Source organism: Lates calcarifer, linkage group LG1, assembly GCF_001640805.2.
Source record: "Lates calcarifer isolate ASB-BC8 linkage group LG1, TLL_Latcal_v3, whole genome shotgun sequence".
In the NCBI taxonomy this organism is placed as follows: Eukaryota; Metazoa; Chordata; class Actinopteri; family Centropomidae; genus Lates; species Lates calcarifer.
The window spans coordinates 6,218,729-6,238,363 of NC_066833.1; the positions used below are offsets into that span (position 1 = coordinate 6,218,729).

The window sequence follows — 19,635 nt, forward strand, 5'->3', positions numbered from 1 at the left end:
TGATGAGGAGGATGATGTATGATACAAAAACCCACCACACATTCTCACATGCACACAGATGTTGACACAGCAGGATGGCTGTGTTTCAGGGCATCAGGCCAAAAGCCCTTTCATCTACAGTTCGATCTTGGTTGCTGGTGCACGTTTCTCTGCCATTTTGTTTTGACAGGGCACATGACTGAATGTGCAGCAAAAAGCAATTACAGTGCTCATGGCTTCAGAGCGCTTCTACAGCACATTTAAAAATAGCAACAGGCGTTCCCTGGAAAGAGAGAGGGACAGAGCTGGAAGTGTGTTTCTGTGTGTGACTGACACATTTTTGTAACTGTGAGTATTTGTAAGTTAGTACGTGATTACTGGGTTTGTGTCACTGTGTATATGTGTATTGGTTTGTGTGTGTGTGTTCTTAAATTGAGGTGGGTTAATTGTGGCTAGAAAATGGAAAATGTTCAACATTGCAATTCTGGTCCAGGTGCTGGTTTATTTCTGGCACAGTATAGCCAAGACGTGCCATCTAGTCTCATTAAGACACACATACACACACATATGCATGCATGCCTTTTAATAAAATCCAGACCATGCCCTCCCTGCTCTTTCTGGGTTAGTGAAGCCACAGTGGGACGAAATCCCGTCAAATTTCAACTTTACTGAGCCGCTCCCTTGAGCTCGGAGCAGCTTTTCTCTTCCTGTCCTCTGTAAGCTGTTGCGCAATCTCCATCCACATGACCATTCAGAGTCAATGGAATAAACTGTATGTTTATTTGCCAATATGGTATTGTGTATGTATTATTTCATAATAATGAAAAGAATCAAAATGCTTTTAAAATATGATTAAAAAGCACTTCTGTTACGACCTAGCCCTATTTCACATTCATGCTCAGCCTACAGTTTTCTTGTTGGCCTCTCACCAGCTCTGACCTTTGACCTCTTGATTATTGGCTGCATATTATGTTCATCATCCATGTCAGGAAGCTCATTCTGCTGTAATGCTTTTAGAGTAACATAAAGGGGAAAACCAAGCTACTCAAGAAACACCAAAAATGTGAAACGTAGCTCTCAGCAGATTTAATTTTTCCTCATGAGTTGAGCATCCACTAATGATCCTGACCTCCTGATGGAATGCAGGCTTTGACCTCTGACCATCAACCTCTGGTGGGCTGATAAGAATCGCCTGGAAGTGATAGCAGCTCATGCACAGTGCCCAGCAGAAGCAATGAATTTGAGCGCTGACTGATGTGCTCACACGACAAACACAAACACAGTGCACATATGCAGACAAAAGCTGGCAGATGGACTTCACGATTAGACAGACACACACACCATAAGTGGCAAATGGTTAAGGCTGCAGAATGAAGTGTAGATAAACACACTTATCCATTCCTCTAAACATTCCCGATTAGCTTTTCTTTCTCGGCTGCCTGTCTGACTCCTCCAGCAGAGAGACAGAACAAGTGCCATCATGAATTACCAAGTGACTCTCTCTCCTACTTTCTCTCTGCTTTGCTTTCAAACACATTATTGACACGACAGTCTCATTCAAGCCACTATTGTTCAGTGGCATTTTAAGGGGAGTGCTCGAGGTAAAATTTTCTCTGTCATACAAATAAATGTCCATTTGGCCAAACATCATTGTCACATCATCATTGTTGTTGCTAAAACAGACAAGTGAGTCAACCTTCTTATATTTCATGAGGGCTTTTCCTTCTGTTGTTTTACAACACACAGAACTGATCATTTCACTGGCGACTCATTCATCATTGAAAGCTTTTAGGGAAACATCAAGCAGCCTACAAAAACACACAAACACGCTTGTTCACCCTGTCTCTGGTCAAAATAAAGTTTCAGTGCAGTTGCAGTGCAGTAAGTAAAATACAGAGCAGAAAAGAAAGGTAATCAATCACAGAATAACAGTACATGTTTCATTGAATTTGAGATTATCAAGAAGTTAGTTAAGTGCATCTTAGCACTTAAATGTTGCTTGTTTGGTCTTGACTATGGATACAACTAGCTGCGTGACCTAGTGGATTTACATTGTTAAGGGCATCTCAGGTACTAACTTCCATGATCAGTGACAGCTAGTATGACTTCCTGAACAGGCTAAGAAAATAGGGTTATCTATATTTTTCTGATTATAGAATTGTCAAGAATATAAGTGATCTCTGTTCAACTCAGTGCAGAAACACCCAGGAATTAGTGGCAAACATCACAGATGGAGGCAACAACAATCAAGCAGAAAAGATGTCAGTGCAAAAGTCCATTATGTTACAACTAAAAATAAATGAACTCACTCAACATTTACTTGTAAGCTGTTTGGAATATTCCAACTTGACTGGAGATGACCACTGTGATCCTGAATGAAGTAAACCTGTCTAATTCTTTGCTCCACCTTATCAAGCTGTCAGACTTGTTACTGCCAGGTCTGATGAGGTCAGGGGTTTAAAGCCCCCTCAGAGGGCTTAGCTGATGGACCGGATATGAGCATATATCAAATGGCTTTGTCTGGTTAGTGACATGATTGCCTTGGCTGGCTGTTAGCAGGGGGCAGTTTGATTGACTGGATGATTCTCTGTGAATGACTAAAGGAATACCCAGTGAGAAGCAATGAACTGAAATAATGATAATTATTATCAGTATCATATATGCAAAAAGCCCCAGGTGACATCTTCAGATAGGGGTTTTTTTATTCATTACACTACCAAATCCAAACATATAAAACAGAGAAATTCTCACATTTGAAAGTCTGGAACTAGGAAATATTAAGCATTTTTGATTACTTTTAAAATGAATTGAGGCAGCTCCATATGCACACAGTTTCCCAGCGGAACTGATCATTTCACTGGAAGCCCGTTTTTCATTCAAGATTTTAGGAAAGCCTACAAAAATGCATGAACGAGTTCCTGCATGCTGTCTCTAACTCACCAACTGATCCACTGCACGAGAATCTAACTGTCTGGGAGCAATCCTCGCTTCAAGGGACCACTTTGTATTTGGAAATAGAATTATTTAAATTCACTGGCATCTCCTCAGCTTTCTTTAATTGTAAGTCATGCTCATTTTCTTTTCAGAAAACTCATTTTGCTCAGATAAGTAATCTTTGTTGGTCTCTGTGGTAAAAGGGTCACACATAACCACATTTACTTTGGGAAAGAATGTTGCTGAGATGTTTTAAGGATGACCTTTGAATAGACCCTTCATAGTCAAAGCCCGAAGGAATTTTTCCCCTGAACGTACATAGAATTAACTTTTAGATGCTGACATTACTTTTTCTGTTGTTTGGAAGAAGACTCTAAATATCAGCCAACTAAGTTAAGAATGGTGCCAAAGATGTATGCAAACATTTCCTGGCAGCATGCCCTGTGATTACATCAATAATTCTAAGGCAACTCCATACACAAAGTTACACTGTGTATCAGTGAATGCAAACATTCCGCCAATCAAATATTTAAGACAGAACATCAACCAACATGAGATCTTTATGAACCCAATCTTGAACCATGCAGTAACCCTGCAGCAATATCGTTGGCACTCTTGATCATTTTTGTTAGGTTTGGACAAAAAATCCACATGTTGTTGGAATATTTTTGTATTGTTTATGGAAGAACGTCGCTGCAAAGTGCTGTTGAAGGGTTGTGCTAACATTTATGGAGGTCAAACGTGACTGATTCCTGTTTAAGAAAAGATAAATTAGAAGATAACCTTTGTTTAGAGATGTCAGTATTTAGCTGAGGGGGTCATCAGGGTCAGCCTGCAGAACTGAAGACCTGCAGTTCCAGTATATACCTCGGAAACAGACAGCTGAATAAGTGTGAGAGGGCATCATTAAGTGTGGTTCAACCTTATAGCCAAAGACATAATATTTCAATATACAACAATATCACATTCATTCATTCATTGTTACAACCTCAGTGGTGCAGTGGTTAGCACTGTCACCAGAAAAAAGGTTCTGGGTTTGAGCCCTGGTTCAGGCCCGGGGTTTTTCTGTGTCTGTTTCTAAATTGGCCGTAGGTGTGAATGTGAGTGTGATGAATGGTTGTTTGTTCATATGTTGGCCCTGCAAAATGGACTGGCGATCTGTACAGGGTGTACGCTGCCTCTTGCCCAATGACAGCTGGAGGCTCCAGCCCCCCCACCTGCGACCCTTAACAGATAAGTGGAAGAGATAATGGATGGATGGATGGATGGATGTTACAACCTCTTCTGAGCTTCAGTGAAACTCATTTTTGTGCAGTGCATCTGGCACTTCACTTTATAAACAACAACAAACAAAAAGAGTGACAAACTGGGCGTAAATTGAACACTCCAGCATCATCTGATATGAACATAAATTTGCAGGGGGAACCAGACCGGTAAGATTTACAGTGACATGGCAGGTAGTGTCAGGTAAGATGTAAGACATCTCATTCATTTGATTATCCTGAACAACTTGCCTTACAGACTGTGACTGACGCCCCTGAGGCATTTAGAGGAGAACCAAAAGAGTTTTTCTCTAACATTTTGCATTTTGAGGAATGTGGTTGGGGAAGGAAATATATCAGGAGAGTCCAATACTTTTTCTCTAAATAATTAACGTAGATTATATATGCTTAACTTTCTAGAAATGTAAAAATTACTACAATGGATGTTGGAGCTTTTCCCCACAACCCTAACACTGTATGCCCATATGTCTCAGACAGTCCTAGTAATTGTTCATTCATTGTCTGACTAGTTGATCCCAACTCCCATGCTCACACAGGACCCCTGCTGCTGTCACACAGAAACCCCATGTGGTTGAACCTGCTGCTGACACCAGCATGACCTCTCAGTCCTGTGTTAGCCCTGAGGACATGACTTAACCTGTCCTGTTGCATCCCCCAAATGATGTCTCTCTTATTTTGCCCAAGAACACACACACACACACACCACACACACACACACACACTTAACAGTCAATTGTCAGACTACCCAACCAAGAGGGTGGAGTGCAGTGCCTGAGAATTGAACCCAAGACTACAAAAATTCAGAGTGCCTGTAATGGCCCTGCACTTAGTGGACATGCCACTGCCCATACAGGTGTGGGCCCTGCACTATGTGTGTGAATAATACTGTAATATAATACAATAATACTGTAATATGATATAACAATTCTATTAAAACATATTATATTATAAACATATTAATATTTAGAATAAAATAAATATACCACATGCATATTTTTTGCAAGCATGTCATATGATGTTCACAACAAAACTGAGCCATGAAGCTAAGCTACATACTGCTCCATATGTGACAGAGTGATATACCATCAGGATAATACAGTCACAACAACAAAAACAACAATAAAGCGTGAACATACACATTGTAGTGTGTCAATAGCATCCCTAACTCTGTAGGGAGACTGCGCTAATCAGATTAGCAGGGTTAGAAGGTCTGGGAGGTGGAGGGCTCTATGTGTGTGTGAGTGAGTGTGTGTGTGCCCAACAAGATAGCAGATGTAATGGGCCAACAGCCAAGCTTAGGCCGTCTGTTTCTCCGATTTCTGTCTCAGAATCTCTCTGTCTGACTGACTGAATGATCACCAGTCTGTTTGTTTGTCTGTCTGAGAAGGGTGGGGTTTAGGACAACAGTGAGGTATCAGAGAATGTTGGACCAGTGTAAACTTAAATTATTGTTACAAAATTACATAATAGTCCACTTACCTCATGTAAACTCTTGTAGTATCAAGTCATGGACATAGTTTTTGTTTTATCTGACAATGATTTGAGACGCAGTATTAGTCTCTGTGATTTCCAAGTACAGTGGAGGCAAAAAGAATTTAATTTGCTGTGCTCATAGCATTGAAAAATGTCTTCCACTGAACAAAACAGTCCTTAAAAAACTTTTGTGATAAACAGCCAGTAAGGTTTGTAGACACATTAGATCTAAGCAAATAACAGTGAATCGTCATAATTAGAGATACCACTAGGGGTAAGTAATGTTTTTTCTTGTTTGTGTAATTTGAACATTTAAAGTGCATTGACCGAAGCACAGTTATTCACACTCTACAGTTTTGTCAGCACTTTTGCTGATTTTTTACCAGAACCATCTTGTTTGAATTCAAGAGGCAGCAATAACAGTGAACAAGTTACTTATTGAAAAAAATAAAACACTTTACAAGCTGTTTTAGCAGACTGCTGTATTAAAATTTAAATACATGTGGGACACAGGACACAAACAAACTGACTCTAGTGTCAAAGGCCTACTCTGTATAGTCCCTTCCATCCTCGCCCCTCTCCTCCTGCTGGATTTTAAAAGACATTGTCAGTGAAAGCAATCCTGGCTACAGTTATGCTTCCTCCAAAATATTATATATAAGTATTTTGTAGAACACAGTTGCACACTCAGCTCATTTTAAAGGGGCAACTCTGAAGTAAAGACACATAAATAAGTTAATTACAGAAACTGAAAATAACTTAAAACTTTCTAACCTAACAGGATGACAGATTACATAAAGCTGTCCAGTAAACCAGCTGCTTTTTAGTCACAAGATTGTAATTAACAAACCCTAGTTGTAATTTAGTTGTTAGAACCTGAGTCAACCAAACAGAAAACCAAATGAAATTTTGGCTAAGTTTCTTGATGGGATGAAAAAAAAACCCAAATACTTAAACCAAATATCATACCCCTCGAGCCAGGTTTGTTAGAGGCAGTGGCTGGCTAACCCACAATTTCCATCTCCAGCAGAATGTTTTTTAGATGTCTTCCCTCCCTGTCCTCCACCTGAGTCACTCCCTTTCACCACAGGCTTTGTCTCAGTCTGGTTCACAGAGGCTGCCTCCGTCTGTCTCCTCCACTCGTCTCCATGGCCTGATCTGCCTCGGCCTCTCTGAGCCACAATGTTTAGACAAACTGAAGAAGACAGAGACACGCTGACTGTGGAGGAGAATGATGCTGAAATTTCCGCCTTCGCGTCCTCTATAACTAACCCTGATGTTTGTCTTAGAGGCTTTAAAGGCTGTTGTAAATCCCTGAGGAGTAAACAGATGATGGACTCAGAATGTGAACAGTAGAAATGAGGGGTTCCTCATTAATGCAACATTATACTCTAAACAGTAAAAGAACTTTGTGCAATGTTTTTTTGGAAATATGGACAGATCAGAGACACTGGACAGTTACATGATGTGCACTAACAGAGTTTTTCAAGTATCCAAAGAAATAAAAATAAATAAATAAAATAAATAAATACAAATTCCCATCCATTTGGTCATTTTTTCCAGAATTTGTCCAGCCATACTTCAAACATTTGTCGCCCAGAGGCCTGCGGATTATGCTGTTCAGGAGAAAAAAGGAAACAGTGGGTCTTTATTTTTAGCAGGCAACATGAAAGTCTGGCTTCTTAAAGAAGCAGCAGCAGTGCTGGCGGTGGTGGTGGTGGCATCCCAAAGTAGCAGATGCTGTTTTGGGTAACAGCAACTCCCTGTCTGCCTGAAGCATCTCTGTCATACATTACACATCTGTCTCTTCCTGAATCAATCGTTCCATCTATCTACTAGACCCTGTAGAACTACTCATCCCATCCTTGCGGCCCCTCCTCACCCTATCTGTACATGAGCGTGTGTATTTGTTTTCAAACAACGTAGGGAGGGAAAGGCAGAGTGCTTTTTATGTGGATATTCAACTGTGTATGTATTTATGTAGTGTGTGAGTGTGTGTGTGTGAAAGTGCATTTGTGCATGTGTTTACAGTGAAAAGTGCAACTCTAACACCCCAACACTACGCAGACAAGAATAAAGCCTTAATGTGCAGCTCCTGTCAGAGCTCTGGACTCTCTCCAGCTCATTTTACTCTCTCTGGAATTGACTGTTTGCCGTCCAAGTCAATACTCTTCCCGGCTTCAGGTTTTCAATAGCCTGACTCCCCGAGCGTGACGGAGACATTCCCTTTCAGGCACACTTCAAAGGAAATGTCAGATGATATTCACAAGGACACATATTGATTCTCTTGTCTTTCATACGAGGGGAGGCATCACTAGCACAGATTAGGCTTCCCATTTCTCCCTGACCTGAAGTCGCTTGGCTAAGCTCAGTGAAGGCATGAAGAGAATCTTGGAGTGTTTGGCTGCTTTCTGACAGTGAGGTGTGTGACCCACTTTGGGGATTTAGGCTGAATAAAAAGTGTGTTTTTAACTTATCACAGAGAAGTGTTTGCTTTTGCCATGGATACTGGAGGAAAAACCACTTTTTTTTATTGTCGCGACCCAGTGTCGTCCACTGAGTGGAACACTGAGGAGGTAGAAACAAAACAGTGCAGTGGCAGTCGTGGTCAACCAGCGGTGTTTCCAACCACAGCTCTGACACACCCTCAATTTAGTCTCACTTTTTTTTGCTTTGGATCCCTCCAGACAGGCAACTCCTGAAAAAAGCAGGAAACAAAAGCAATCATTTAACCCTTGAAACTAGGGCATTTCAAGTGCAGTTTAAGTTCAAGAATAAATATGACTTGGCCACACTGGACCTGTGATGAAAGGATGATTTAGTTGCAGAGAGATGGAATGTAGTTCTCTGCTCATCAAGAGTTGAAGCCATTCTCCAGACAGAAGCAACAGTATTCCCCAGCTGTTGTTTCATGCAGCTTGTGACATGATCAAAGGGGAAGGCCAAGTACTGTCAATGTTCTTATCATCAGATGCATGCCACTTTTCAGGGGACAGATAAGATGGAACAATTGTTGCATACCTATATGTTTGTGCAGAGGAGACAATGGCCTACAAAGGCTGATGTGGGAAAGTAGACTAGTAGACTAGTAGACACATTACATGATATGGAACATTTTTTGCAAAGGCGGACAAATAGCTGTTAAAAGGAAATTATGAAAACAAACAAATGGATTTCCAAAGAAATACTGACTTTTAATGGTTATCTACAAATCCTAACTGTGAAACCAATGGACATAGAAATTTAATCCCAAATCCTAAAACTGTGTTTGTATGGCCAACAAATCACTTCAACTTTAATGGAGGTGTGCACTCTCCAATTACCTTCAAATTTTTGAAAGTAAACACTCCCACTCTCACAGGAAGTTATCCTACAGTGAGGTATACTGTAGCTGTGGCTTTGAGGTAAATGTATCATGCAACATGCCAATGCAGAAAAAAATACTGTGGACATTCTTCCTCATCAGTCATGTTATTCTTGGCACTGGAAGTGCATTCTTACACCTGGCCTGGACCCTCCGCAAACTGCTCTCCTGTGGTACAAGAACAGTCAGCTTCTATGTGGCTCCTGACTGCCAGACAAGGAAAGCATATGATGGATTCTTCAAGTAAAAACACACACAGACAAGCTCAAGAGTTAAACCAAAGCATGCTTTCACATATATAAGCTGCATCAAGACACACAGATTAGGTTAGGATATCAACCTAAGTTAGGTCTGTCTTCAAAATAAAAGAAGCAAAAAACTCAGTGGATGTATTTGATAAAACAGAGAAAAGTTGAATGTGTAGGATAGATTCCCACAGTTCATCAAATTTCACATATAAAGATCTCATGTATATAGATATAAAATCAATAGATATATAACTGCAGCTTTGGATCTCTGCAGAACTCATAATTCCACATAAATCTTCAATTAAACCTCTTTATGTTGTAATATAGAGACACATTTGTAAAAAATAGGAGAGCGACAGCTATTTTCTAGATAGTTAAAAGATTGCAGACAAAAGTGAAGCAACACACTCAAAATGGATAAAAGCTTAGAAACGTACAAACTCAGAGGTGTGTTACAAAGGTGTGTTTGGAAATGCAGAAAAAAGGTCATTCTAACAAAAATTTTAAACATCAAATTGTACACTATACTATACAGTCATTAGCAGAAGGGATAGATTTTGAAGAAGTGTGATTTATTCTCTTGTTGTTGTTTCTATTGATATGTATCTTTGGAACACACATGAAAAGACATAATTCACATACTGATATATTTGACCCTATAAAAGGAGATTTCATTACCTAAATTACCTTAAAATTAAATGTTAAAACAGGGCCACTCTTCCAGATATAACCACAAAATTAACCAGTACACGAGGATCTGCCTTAACTATCTAGCTTTTTAGTGGTGCAAAACCAACTAACAAAAGCACTTTCTGTCTATAGCCCCAGGAAGTTACCTCCATGCTCAGGTGTGCTGCCTTGATCATTTGTAACTGTAATCTGGAAGTTTGTGGTTTAAACAAGCGCTGCTAACATTTACCAACTATAATCACTTTTATCTCCTCTTTATAGCTTACTCTTTGTTCTCGTGTTGCACAAAAAGTAGGTAGGTTTCATAAACACTTGTTTTATTCTGAAAAGTCAGAGCGGAAGTCACGCGTCACACCCCGTCTTACTTTACAACATTAAAGTCAGTTAAGGCAGACCGGAGTCACAGCGCTCATAACAAACAGCCCCCAGTTAGAGACGCACAGGTCGGAGTACAGTGCTCGGATTTCACATCATCTTCCTCTGCATCAGCTCCTCTCCATCATGGATTCTCCTCGGAGTTGCGCCCTGATCTCCGCCGGATAAACTTTGGACTTAACATAGGTATCATGGGAATATACCGTCGGTGCGCTTGGCCCCGTGGATCTGTACAGCCTTGATGGAAACCATGTCACCGCAGCAGGGGACCATGGGACAGAACAGGTCCGACTCTCTGACGGGAGAGAGCAAGGCGCCTACTGACAACAAAAAGGTAACATGGACGCTCCTCTGCCGGACCTCTGCTGCTGATGGAGCATTTACTCTGGACAGAGTTTTTCCTGATGTATGCGTTTTTGCGCACTGAGTTTGCCCGATGGGCTCATCAAGGATAAATTATTATATTCAAATCATATCATATTCAAATTGTCCCTGCAAGAACTCTCTGTGTAGTGTGTCTGGTTTTAAAAGCATGTTTAAAGACCGAATAGAGATTATTTCTGTATAAAACCTCATAGTTTTAACTGCATTATTTTCATCATTTATTACCGGACTAATGTAGTTCATTTTTCTTAATGATTTCGCAAATTTGCAGTTGTTTTCTGAGCTTCAAGTCAGGTCAGTTTTTGGACAGGTAGATGTTTAAGTTGTTGGTAGTCAGAGTTTCTCTGAGACATGCAAAAATGCCTTTAGGTTTGTTTTATCGGACCTCTATCCTACGATTCAGCACGTCTCATTTATTTGATGAATTTTGGTCATTTAAAAACTCCTGTGGCTCTACCGCGCACATTATACAAATGAAAGAATGCGTTTTTAATTGTGTAAAAACCTGTGTGAAACATCTTGATATTAATGTTAATGTTACCATATTCTGACTTGATTTTACAGCTTCTTAACCAAGAAAAACGCCAAAATTCCAGTCTGCCCTCTGGATTTTGATGCGTCTCTTGTTTATTTGTGTTATCCTGAATAAAGCGGTATCTGACTGAGCTGAAGCGTCATAAAGAAACCAAATACCAGAACAGATAATGTGCTGATAGTGATGATTTGTCAATCAGGCAGACGCAAAGACAGAAAAATGATCCCTGCACTACGGAGCCATCAGTTTTGACTTCTCTTATTTTGGTAACTTCTTCATTACAGCAATAAACACAACTTTAAACGGCTCTTTTTACATTCGATCCACCACTTCTGACTTAACTTCAAAAGTAAACTAGGCTGTAGTCAATTCTTGTACTTTTTCTCCAGTTTTGGTTACTCACTCTGGTGCGCACTGATAGATTGAGGAGGTAATTCCTCCCGCAGCTGATCAGTGAACTTGTAGTAAACAGCGCCCCCTCCAACGCGTGTTTGAAAAGGTGTAACTGCACTGTCAGCAGCATTTAGGCAGGACGTGGGCAGTGAAGGTTGGCGTAGATCTGCTAAAACGGTGCAAAAAGCAGCACCTTGCAGCTCACAAAGTAAGCCATTACTCACATTTGGTGGCCATGACTTAAACCATAACCAACACTGATATCCTCAGAAAGTCTAAACTTCATTGTCTTACCTGTGTTTGCAAAAAGAAGGCTGAGCTGGGAGTTTATGCCCCTGGTAATGATAAAATAACCAACCCAGATTTATTAACTGTATAAACTTGGCTTGAGGATAGCAAAACCAAGGTGTGCAGTTATTATACAACAATTAGTCAGTAGCTCAAAGGGCTGTCATAGTGTTCTTGTCCAGTTTCTTCAACTCCAACACACTTTTTAGCAACAGAACAATGCTTATGCCTTGCATATTGCATTTGCGTAGGACACTTAATGATTTTGCAAATATTTCACCACTTCCCCACGCTTGTTGTCAGTCACCTCAATCTATAAATGATGTTGCCGTGGGCCCTTTTTTTGTGAGCAGCTGCTGCACTTTGTCCTACTTTGGAAAGTCTTGCGCTCAGTCTGCTCAGCTTCGGGAAGTTGTGAGAAATGAGCTGTCTGCCAGAGCAGAGAAACTGGAGCTTTCCTTTGAGAAAATACTCAGAATGTGGAGTTTCCACATGCCTCCCTTCACTCACGAGCAGTTATTTTTGAGATGTTTGAGTCAAAATGTTGAGGGCTCACCTAGAGCTGTCCTTTACATGAATGACAGGTACATGTGTGACATGTATGGGTACTGTACATGGTATATCAGTGTTTACAAGTCAGTGCTTACAGTTCAGACTTCCTCTTTGGTTTCTGCAGTCAGCATAATTTGAGACATCGAAGCTCTTTTTTTCAGGAGAAGCATCATTCTTTCATCATGCCATATGGAGAGTTTTCATAGCAGTGCTTCGCACGTCCTGTCAATCAATCACCCAACACGTGCAGAAATAATGAACATGTTGCTTTACGGATGTCACTGTTGCCTTCAAGTCTGATTTGATGGACATTTTGTACTGAAGTGTGTGACAAACAAAAGCCCATTACGTCTTGAATATGGAAAATTGCTGACTTTGCAGATTCAGCTGGGCCAGTTTCTTGCATGAAACTAATGGAAACCAAACCCTGACCTCAAACATAATATTTTCCTCTTTCGACCATGAACACAATTAAAGTGACCTAAACGAAATAGTTGTGTCTGGGCAAAGTCGGAGCTATATGAATAATCTAAAAAAAAAAAAAAAAAAAAAAAAAAAATCAATGCAGTGTTTTTATATGTGTGTCTGTGTGTGGGCTCATTTCATGCCAGGTTTCTTACTATGATCTCTGTATTTTTGGAGAAAGAAAAAGTAGATGCATCTTTATTTTATCCAAACACTCCAAACACTCAGTTTAGTAACTTTGGCCTGCATGAATAACATGTCCAATGCCTCCTTCAACAGTTCTATAGGAGAGGAATGTTACCCATAAGTCATTGCAAAATGAGTTCAGGAAGCAAAGTCTTATTTAATTTCTGTCTCTACTTTAGAATTTTTTCAACCCGTTTCCAGACTGAATGAAAGTATTGGGGGAGCTGCACGTTTATGGCTCACATGGTTTTGGTATGTTGTAAATAGATTAGGTTTAATTGAAATAGCTGCGGTGGCCACAGGGATGCCTGCCATACTTCTGTGAGGGAGCTCGCAATTTATCATGTTACAGTGAGACTATATGAGGGATCATAAACATTGTGCAACTGCTTGACAACGTATTTCTCCACCTAAATCTCCCTCTCTGTTCCTCTGTTACTTAATTTTTTGTCTGCATCCATCTTTAACCATTTAGCTCACTTCCTCTTTTCCCTCTTCACTGCTTCTCCTTTCCACACACACACACACACACACACACACACACACACTGGAGTTTTGTGCATCTCCCTGTCTGCCTACATTTAGTGCTGGCTGTGTGCTTTGCAATACATTTGGTGTCCTTCTCCATAACTATTATATGTTGTTTATCATGAGATGCCAAATGGTGCAAACCATCACCTTCAGTCTATGTTTGCATTGACTCATCTCTTTCTCTGTATAGAAGATGAAAACCTTGGCCCAGAGACGGCAGTCGGCTCCCTCGCTGGTCATCAGCAAAGCACTTACCAGATCCAGAAGCACATCCAGGTATGAGCTCAGACACATGCAACCTAGTCCAATGCAAAAGAGTTGCTATGGTACTGACATCATTGTTGGCCTGTAGTTTCTCAATGGTGCAATGACTTCTCTCAGCAGATGGTGGTAGCTGCAGTAGAAACATCACTGAAAGACAACTCAAACCTGCTGTGCGAGTTTTACTACATTCTTTGCTCAAAGCTCCACTTGAACAATTTATCCTTGTTTCTTCCTTGTTTTATATATATTTGGGTATCTCTCACTAAAAGGGATACTTTACAAAGGGTTTTTAAGGTACTTTTCATGTTTTTCATTACATTTTGTCAGCCATTCAGTCCCAGAATCACTGACCCAGGGAAGTCTGAGTAATTTCACTATCTCTAAATGAATACAAAAAAAAAGTCTCAAACAGATTTTATTGATTAGATCATTCCATAAGATTCACATTGTTCTCCCACATTGCCTTAAATCTGTCTCAAACATCAGAATTAAAATGTTGGCCTTCCAGACTCATTCATGGCTTAGGGCGGTTGAAATGCTTACTTCTCCCAGAGCTATCAGGGTTTTCATCACCCTTGCCCACTGTCACACAAATCCCTTCCTTTTCCTTTAACAGGGTTGGAAACAAGCCATTACAAACCCCTTGGGGAAAGCATTTATTTACTAGAAACTTTACTACAAACTGTTGGTCTCATTTACTTTGTTTAACTTTGCTGGTGCCAACTTTTTGGTTTAGAAAGATTAAAATAAAAATTGCAGGCATTTCATGAACCTCTCTATCTTCAAAAAAAGTAGCTTGTCACAGTCACAGAGAAATAAATAACTTGAAGTTAAATCAAGAATTGTCAAAGGAAGTGTATTGGGATCCCTTACTAATTGTGGAGTTCAGGCTTATAAATCTCAAAATTCTCCTCAAAGCCTCTTTCAGGCTTTAAAATCTAGGTTTTTATGCCATCATATTGTATCTAATGAGCAAGGACTTGTTGATGAAACTTGATGTGGTGTAACTGTCTGACATGTTTATGATGTGTGTACATGCTAGTGGCAGTTTTTACTGACTACATAGGGAGATCAGGCTGGGCTGCAGCATGCTGAACTGTCAAACTGGACCATTTAGACCAGTGCTGAGGGATACTCTCCACACAGTTAAATGGGTCAGTGCTCTTGGGGCAGTGTGTGTGTGTGTGTGTGTGTGCTTGTGTGTGTGCAGGAGAAAGTTAATGGGACAACTCGCATATTCTGTTTGCACAGAGGGAAGGAGGGACATGCATGCTATTTAATGAAAGACAAATAGAGGCTGACTGACAGAGTCGCTTAGTCTGTCCATGTCTGACCAGCTTGGCTCTCAGGAGGTATGGAGCCAGGGCTTGACACTCTCAGCTGTCACCCTTAACCTTTGACCTCTCATCAGGAGGTGTGTGGGCCAGTGGGGGTCATCTGGGGTCAACACCTCTCATGTCAGTGAGTGTGTTAGGTGTTCATTAATGTCCGGATGTGGATATGTGTGTGTGCAGGGGGTGTACCAAAGGGTGAGATGTGAAATCATAGTGGTCAGGTGACTCATAATAGGTAAAGATGAAAAGATCATAGTGGTGATTATTGTGAATTTCTTTCAACTGGTACTGTCATTTATGAGGATTATTGTAGTTGCTGGTCTTTCTTGGTTTCTTTTGTTATGAATTTGTTTTGTAATAGCTTTTCAGCTTTGGTAACTGTTGTATAAATACTACAACCCCCCAAAGTGCTATTAATACAGCTTTAATGGATACATCAGCTCTGCCAACAATACTTGGCAGTGGCTTACTCATTACTGCATCACCCCTGTGCTCTTTATCCACATAAATCACACTGGACCCAGGTGTTATTACAAAGGAAGGAAAGTAACTATGTATGTTTCATTCTTACTGTAACTGAGCAGCTTTTTTTTTTAGTTGTGGGTACTTTCTACAATCACAACTGTAGTCAAGAAGATTTTCCATCTTAGTTTACTCTGGTGTCTTAAAGGTGATCTGAGAGAGAGAGCTTTATGATAAAGCTCTCCTCTCAGGAGAGTAGTGCTGACTTGCAGAAGAACTGGTTGGCTGGCTTGTATCCATATTGAAATAGTGACAGCCACAAAGCCACAACCTGAGTAATATCTCAGTCATATCACAGTGTTTTCACTTCACTTTTACAGTTTTCTTTCTGGCTATTGCCAATCTAAGTTAGAAATCAATTTATCATCATTATAATCAAAGGTCAGAGGATCTTTTTGATGCACTCAAGTTTTTGTTCATTAGCTTTTCTTTTAGCTCTGATTTAATGACATTTAACAGTTTTTATAACTGAGGTAACTCTTTCTTTTGCTTTCTCTGTCCTGCCTTTCCCATCAGGCCAGGAGGTGATGAAAGACTCTGAGGTCTTCAGCTCAGCCACTTACATCACTTCCACACACCCACACATATACACACTTACATGCACATACTATTGCACCTCATCCAGAAGTATAACCTCATCCCTCAGCCTACAGGCCTGCAGGGTATTATGGGTTCAAGCAGAAGTCCCCTCCCCCTCAAGCAATGAATTCTATACTGCAGGGAGGAAGGTGACTGTACCATAAAGCATAAAAACATATGATTGGCTGACATCCATGACCTCACACACTTACTCACTCGCACTAACAGTGTCACCACAAAGTGACACACACAAATCCAAAAACCACCCGACAGAAAACATACACATGCATGCAGACAGACCTCTCGGTTCATTCTTCTTGCACCCTGGTAGACAGACACATGTTTGTATTAATATACTTGTCAGGATATTACTGTATTTACTTAACCTCAGTTCTAATCTCAACCTGAAACTCGAGCTCCCTAATTTGCAGAAAACTATTGGAAAAAGAGAGAAAGTCCAAAGTTTTGGTGATTTCAGTTTAATTCTTTTGTGGTTGTTCAACGGACAGCTGGCCCTCAAAATGACAAATACATGAACACACACTCACTCACGCATCATGCAAAAGACATTTCCTGGCTTTAATAATGAGCTCTTCTAAGGATATATCATGGGTGCACTCCTTTACTGAGTGAAAGAAGGGAAGAGTTTTAGTATTCTGACCTCATCCACTGTGTGTGTGTGTGCGTGTGTGTGTGTGTGTGTGTGTCCCTGTAACTGTGTATGTATTTCCTCTGGCTATATAGAGAGCACTGTGTGTCAGCTAGGGACGAGATTATAGTTTTCCTATGGAAATGATGTGGTGCAGCTAAAGTCAAATCAGGGTGAAATGAGTTAAGTTAAAACAGGAAAGAGACAGAAAGCAGTTTGTTTGATTTTCCTGTTTGGTATTATTTGCTAAAGTATTTCTTAACTAGAGATCCTCATTGGATTAAAGAAGTCTTTGTTTCTGGAGGTGGGTATTTTTCTCACCTTAGTGGCTAGTAGCCACCTATGCTTGCAATCCACATAACAGAATATTAATAGTAGATCAAATGATGTGTGTGATGTGAACTGTGTCCCTTATAATGAGGAACCTACCCAACTTTGCAGTTCTCCTCAGGTCTACAGCTGTTTTTAACTTTTTTTTTTTTTTTTTTTTTTTCTGATGTACAAATAGCTTCAAAGAAGAGAAAAAAGTTCATCAGCAATAAAATAAGGTCAACTTAGTGCTCCATTTATGAAGAACATGCCAGGGTTCATTTGTTGTTTCTTTACCAAGAAAAAAAAACATAGAAGTACAGCTGGAGTGTAACTCATAAATGTATCCCTGTGTAATGTCTTTATTATCATATCTACTGCAGTTTTGTTGCAGTGATGAACAAAAGCTGCCACTGTGGATTTAGTCGATGGTACCGACTGGTGTGTGTCTGCATGTTAACAGGCACTCTCTCTCTCTTTCTGTCTGGACAGCCCTTGTCTGGGAGAAAGAGGTCAGACTAATGGTGATGCAATCCTCCTAATACAGAAACACAGCACACACACACTGACTTTTTCCTCTGACACACACATATACATGAACGCACATATTCAGTAAAACATTACCACAGTGTGATTCTCCCCTTGTACTTCTTCATCTTGGTTCATCTTGGACTGATGCCATAAAAACTTGAAACATGTTAGTGGCCTTGGAGGCAGATTTGCTTCTGGAGGCAAATCAGCAACTGAAAAAACTGATGATATAGAAGATACAGAAACTCACATAAATAGATACGCACACAGGGTCATTTGCAGGGGGATTAATAAAGCTGAGCAGATGGACAGAGTTATATAAGTGTCTGTCATGGCTGCCCTAAGGGAGTCCATCTGCTCGGTCATGGTCGACCATTTGACAGCTGAGGTGATGTTATGCTGTTGCACAGTGATGATGTAGTAGTGTTAATAAGATGAAAAATGTTGAATTCAAGTTATACTAAGGAGGCCATAACTTCAAGATCTTGGTATTTAAGAAAATAGATGAAACATAAATTGAATGAAAGAGAAAAAATGAGTTGGGTGAATGATGTGGGAGAGATAGCAGAAAAAGAAAGGGAGAGAGACACAGGGAAAGTGGAAGGATAGACATCTTGGCAAAGAAAAAAGTGGAGAAGAGGGAAAAGATAAACAGGGGGAGACAGGAGAAAGGGAAAGTTACAGCTGTTTGTCCAGCTGTTGTCCTCAGGGTGTATAGGACTTACACCTGTTGGATCATGGTTGTGTCCATGACTGAGATTATCTTTCCCATCCCAGCCTGCACGATTTGAACCACATGTGGTTTTATATTGTAACTTTTTGTCTATATAGTGATTCAACTCATAATTTAGGGTCTAAGGATAGAGAAGTTTGTCAAATTTGTGCTTTTAAATGAACTTGTCCTACTCTGCAATTTATACTGACAAGATTAACCTTTATATACAAATCTTTCCATGTGCTGCTTAGATATTCATGCTTGGACACTGGGACATTAGTATGCAGTGTTGTGTGCCTCTTTGTACATTGGTTCCTTATTGTGTTTCAAAAAGTCAACAGTTCTCCCCACAGAGCTGTGCCTCAACAAAGATGGCCATGTATGCACGGGCAGGCTGAGCGCTCAATTTATCAACATCACATGATGTACAATGGAGCCATTAGCTACTCATTCATCAGATGCAAAGGATGGCGGGCTCAGCTGTCAATCTTACATTCAGGAGGGAGGGATGTGTGGTGAATACGGAAGATGTTGTCTTTTTGGGGGCAGCGAGATGTGAAAGGGGCTTTACAGGAAGGTCTGTCCATATGTATAAGTGTGTGTGTGTGTGTGTGTGGGCTCCCTTGACAGGAGCATTTCCCGAACCTGCTTAGACAATAAGAACAAATGAGGATGTGTGCCATTGATAAGCTTAATGGGAATTTTTGCTCTGTAATGGTGTTAATCCCAGTGCAACTTAATCAAGGAACCCAAAATCCTCCCAGCATCCCCCTGCAGTGGTCTGCTGTCCTGCAGTGTCAGTGTCATGTGTCACTGGCATGTTGAAGGAATTCAGTAGGAGCTGAGCTTTGATGCTGTGTGAGTCGCATGTCAAGGACAGAGAAGACTCATTTTGAGGTTATATACTTTAGAGAAGAATTTTGGACAAAAGGGAACGGGAGAAATATAAAGGCATGTCACAGAATGACATCAAGCTGGAAGAGTAAACTGATGATTTACATGTTGTAGGCGCTATTTCCCTGACAAAGTAAGAAAGAAATACTTGATTTAGA

General features: G+C 40.4%; 1 protein-coding gene across 1 annotated transcript in view; it reads left to right on the forward strand.

Moving 5' to 3' along the window:
* arhgap20 (Rho GTPase activating protein 20) overlaps positions 1-19,635 on the forward strand; it is a 53,806-nt gene that overhangs the window by 11,331 nt on the left and 22,840 nt on the right. Inside the window, 1 exon segment of the mRNA XM_051069235.1 lies at positions 13,871-13,956. Within this exon segment, the coding sequence (XP_050925192.1) occupies positions 13,871-13,956 (86 nt within the window).